At 42.1% G+C, this 4,754-nt stretch overlaps 1 protein-coding gene across 1 annotated transcript; it reads left to right on the forward strand.

Moving 5' to 3' along the window:
• Positions 1-855: 855 nt before the first annotated feature.
• Positions 856-1,797, forward strand: LOC122733946 (olfactory receptor 13H1-like). Its single transcript, XM_043974645.1, has one exon. It carries the CDS (start codon positions 856-858, stop codon positions 1,795-1,797), a length of 942 nt encoding a protein of 313 aa, XP_043830580.1.
• The last annotated feature ends 2,957 nt before the right edge of the window (positions 1,798-4,754 follow it).

The following is a 4,754-nucleotide window of genomic DNA, read 5'->3' on the forward strand; positions in this document are numbered from 1 at the left end:
CCTAACAATTAGAAGTGTCCCAAAGAGGAATGGGGCTGCCTAGGGAAGGAGCAGGCTCCCCCTCACCAGAGGTCTTTAAATAGAGACTGGATGACCACTTAGCGGGGATGTTGTAAGAAGAACTTCCTGTCCAGGCACGGATTAGATTAAATGAACTCTGAGTTCCTTTCCAACTTTGAGATTCTATGAATTTAATTTTCACAGGGAGATGCATCTCATACAAAGGCCGGATGCCAAGAGCATCACCCAATTCAATTAAGGGCTTGGTCAATCATCTGGATATTTGCTCTTTATAGCAACAATCAACCTCTTTCACTGAATCTTTTATGAAATCGACCAGAAATTATTGACATCATGTAAATGTGGCCAATTTCCTTCTCTCTAGAATAAAATGATCCTTTGTTAACCTTTGATGAGAGGCAGCATGTCATAGTGAATAGTGGGGCTGCCAAGTGACCATGTAACTACTTGATCACGGGTAAGATACTTAACCATTCAGTACCCCAGGTAACTCTCTAAATAAGTTATGAGTGGGTTGGCAATTTGTATTGCTGGAGAGAATTTTCACACTCAAAGTTCCCCACACTGATGAAAGCACAGGTCCAGATCAGGAAAAAAAAAAAACAACAACCAACTTTGCTTATAGGAAAATGATTTCCCAACTCCCCAGACCTTTTTTCCATCTTCCATCAACATGTGCAGTGTGAGCCTGACCCTCTGGCAAGAGCCCAGCACAGTTTTGACTTAAATCTGAGAATGTTCATTCCAGCAGCCGCTGAAAAGTTCTTCCTGTCCCCTGGCTCTCATGTAGAAGATGCTCTGTTTTGTCTCTTTCCCTTGCAGTTGAGGGGCCCAATGGCTGGGCTACAGAGAAATAACTACTCTGAGGTCACAGAATTCATCCTGGTGGGCTTTTCCCAGCAGCCCCATGTGCAGGCAGCCTTCTTCACTGGCCTCTTGGGCCTCTACCTGGTCACACTTTTGGGGAACAGCCTCATCGTCATCGTGATCCAAAGGGACACTCAGCTTCACACCCCCATGTACTTTTTCCTCAGCAACCTGTCCTTTCTTGACATGTGCTATTCCACCAGCTGGGAGCCCTATGTGTTGACCCAGTGTTTCAAGGACTTCCCCACCATCTCCTACACTGGCTGCTATGCCCAGATGACCACTTCCCTGTTCCTGGGGATGACTGAGTGTCTCCTCCTTGCTGTCATGGCCTATGACCGGTTTGTTGCCATCTCTAACCCTCTGCGCTACACCGTCATCATGAGCAACCAGGTCTGCTGGCAGATGGCCATGGGCACCTGGGTCAGTGCCTTTTTCATTTCTGTAATGCCAATCATTGCTATTCCAGCTAGTTACTGTGGGCACAACATCATCAACCATTTCACCTGTGAGATCCAAGCCATGCTGAAGCTTGTCTGCTCAGACACCCCCATGAGCCTGATCCTGGGTCTGGTCATTAGTACTTTTACACTGCCCTTGCCTTTCACCTTTATCCTCATCTCCTACATCCGCATTGTGGCAGCTGTGCTCAGGATCCGCTCCATGGAGGCCAGGCTCAAAGCCTTCTCCACCTGTGGTTCCCACTTGACCGTGGTGACCATATTTTATGGGACAGCCATCTATATGTACTTGAAGCCCCAATCGAAAGAGTCTCAGGACCAGGACAAAGTCATCTCGATATTTTATGGAGCAGTGACCCCTATGTTGAACCCTCTCATTTATACCCTAAGGAATAAGGATGTGAAAGGTGCCCTCAGGAAATTGATTAAAAGGAAAGAAAAATCTTGAGGGCTCCCTAAACTTCCCCAATAAAATCCTGATGAGTATAGAGAGAAAATGAACTAAGGAAGGAGTTCATTCCTTTATTCAACAAGTAGGTATTAAGCATGGCATAGTAGACTTAGACTTAGGAAAACCTGGGTTTGAATACCATCTCAGGCACTTCCTTGGTAGTGATCCTAGGCAAGTCACTCTCTCAGCCTCAGGTTCCTCACATGGAAAGTGGCTGGGCTGGATTTACTGACCTCTTAAGGTTCCTTCCAACCCTCAATCCAAGATTCTACGATCCAATTTGTGCCAAACTCTGGTATAGCTGGGGATACAATGATAAAAAAAAATGAAGCTACCCCTGCTTTCAAGTAAAGAACTGGTAAATTTTCATTTTGCTGGTAAAAGAGAATTTGTTGAAGGAAAAATAAATGCAAAACATACACATATGTATGTATCTGTGTATATATATATATATATAGTGCAAAGACATTTCAGGGGACATTGAGAGCTGCAGGGATCAGGAAAGGTCTCATGTTTGATGTGGCCCTTGAACTCAGTTTTTTTTTTTAGTGAGGCAATTGGGGTTAAGTGACTTGCCCAGGGTCACACAGCTAGTTAAGTATTAAGTGTCTGAGACCGGATTTGAACTCAGGTACTCCTGACTCCAGGGCTGGTGCTCTATCCACTGCACCATCTAGCTGCCCCTGAACTCAGTTTTGAAGGAAGCTAGGGATTCTACAAGATAGAGGTGAAGGAGAGAGCTACAGTCCTAAGGGCTAGCCTGTGCCAAGGCATGGAGAGAAAAGGGGAAACATCTTATTTAAGGAATGGCAAGCATTAATAGACTATTGGTGGAACTGTGAATTGATCCAACCACTTTGAAGAACAGTCTGGAATTCTGCCCAAAGAGTTCAAAAACTATCTATATACCCTTTGACTGCACAATACCACTCTTCAGTCTGTTTCCCAAGGTGATCAGGAAAAAAGGAAAAGAACCTATGTGTTCTAAAATATGTATAGCAGCTCTCTTTGTGGTGGCAAAGAACTGGACATTGAGGGAATGCCCATCAGTTGGGGAATGGCTCAACAAGTTGTGGTCTATGATAGGGATGGAATACTGCTGTACTGTAAGAAATGATGAGCAGATTGATTCTAGGAAAACATGGAAAGACTTGCATGAAAGAATGAAAAGTGAAATGAGTAGAACCAAGAGAATGTTTTATATAGTAACAGCAATATTGTCCAAAGAATAATTGTGGACAACCAAGTTGTTCTGAGCATTATAACTACTCAAATCAGCTATAAAGGATCTATGAAGGAAGATACTATCTACTTCCAGAGAAAGAACTGACAAATAGAAGTATGCACAGTATGCTTTTATTTATATTTATAAATCTGTATCAAATGGTGACTTTATCTAGTGTGGAGAGAGGAGGGGAGGGAGGGAGATAGTTCAGAACTTAAACTGTAGCACAAAAATAAATTAAATTAAATTTTAAAAAATAAAGAATGGGGGGCAGCTAGGTGGCACAGTGGATAAAGCACCGGCCCTGGATTCAAGAGAACCTGAGTTCAAATCCGACCTCAGACACTTGACACGTAGTAGCTGTATGACCCTGGGCAAGTCACTTAACCCTCATTGCCCTGCAAAATAAATAAATAAAAAGAATGGCAAGTAGGCTGGGTTTGTCTGGAATGTGAAAAGGGAAGTGATATGTACTATGTCTGGAAAAGCATGGGGAATCCAGATTGGAAAGGGCTCTCAGTTGGTATCTCATCATCAAAACACTACAGAGCCACAAGAACTTCTTGAAAAGTGAAGTGAAAGAACACAATCTGACCTGTGCTTTAGGAAAATAATTTTGGTAGCCATGTGGAGGATGAATTGGAGATGGGAGAGGCTGGAGAGACCAGCCCTGAGTTAGGAATAGTTAGAAAGCTATTGCAGTAATCCAGGTAAGAAATAATGAGTCCTCAAACAAGAGATAGAGAATATTATAAAATGCAAAATGGATGATTGTGATTACATTAAATTTAAAAATTTTTGTACAAACAGAAGCAATGCATCCAAAATTAGAAGGGAGGCAGAAATCTGGGAAACAATTTTTATGACTGGTACTTCTGATAAAGGCCTCATTTCTAAAATATATAGGGAACTAAATCAAATTTATAAGAATCCAAGTCATTCCCCAATTGAGAAATGGTCAAAGGTTATGAACAGGCAGTTTGCTGATGAAGAAATCAAAGCTATCTATTCCCATATGAAAAAATGCTCTAAATCTCTAATGATTAGAGAGATGCAAATTAAAACAACTCTGAGGTACCACCTGACACCTATCAGATTGGCTAAAATGACAAAAAAGGAAAATAATAAATGTTGGAGAAGCTGTGGAAAAATTGGAACACTAATGCATTGTTGGTGGAGCTGTGAACTGATCCAACCATTCTGGAGAGCAATTTGGAATTATGCCCAAAGGGCTATAAAGCTGTGCATACCCTTTGACCCAGCAATACCACTTTTGGGTCTTTTTCCCAAAGAGATCATGGAAAGGGGAGAGGGACCCACATGTACAAAAATATTGATAGCTGCTCTCTATGTGGTGGCAAGGAATTGGAAGTTGAGGGGATGCCCATCAATTGGGGAATGGCTGGACAAGTTGTGGTATATGAATGTAATGGAATACTATTGTGCTGTAAGAAATGATGAACAGGAGGAGTTCAGAGAAACCTTGAGGGTCTTGCGTGGGCTGATGATGAGTGAGATGAGCAGAACCAGAAGAACATTGTACACAGTATCATCAACATTGTGTGTTGATCTACTGTGATGGACTATATTCTTCTAACCAATGCAATGATACAGAAGAGTTCCAGGGAACTCATGATGGAAGAAGATCTCCAAATCTAGGGAAAAAAAGAACTGTGGAGTATAGATGCTGAATGAACCATACTATTTCTTTTGTTTTTGGTGCTGTTGT

This window comes from Dromiciops gliroides, chromosome X (assembly GCF_019393635.1).
Source record: "Dromiciops gliroides isolate mDroGli1 chromosome X, mDroGli1.pri, whole genome shotgun sequence".
Classification (NCBI taxonomy): domain Eukaryota; kingdom Metazoa; phylum Chordata; class Mammalia; order Microbiotheria; family Microbiotheriidae; genus Dromiciops; species Dromiciops gliroides.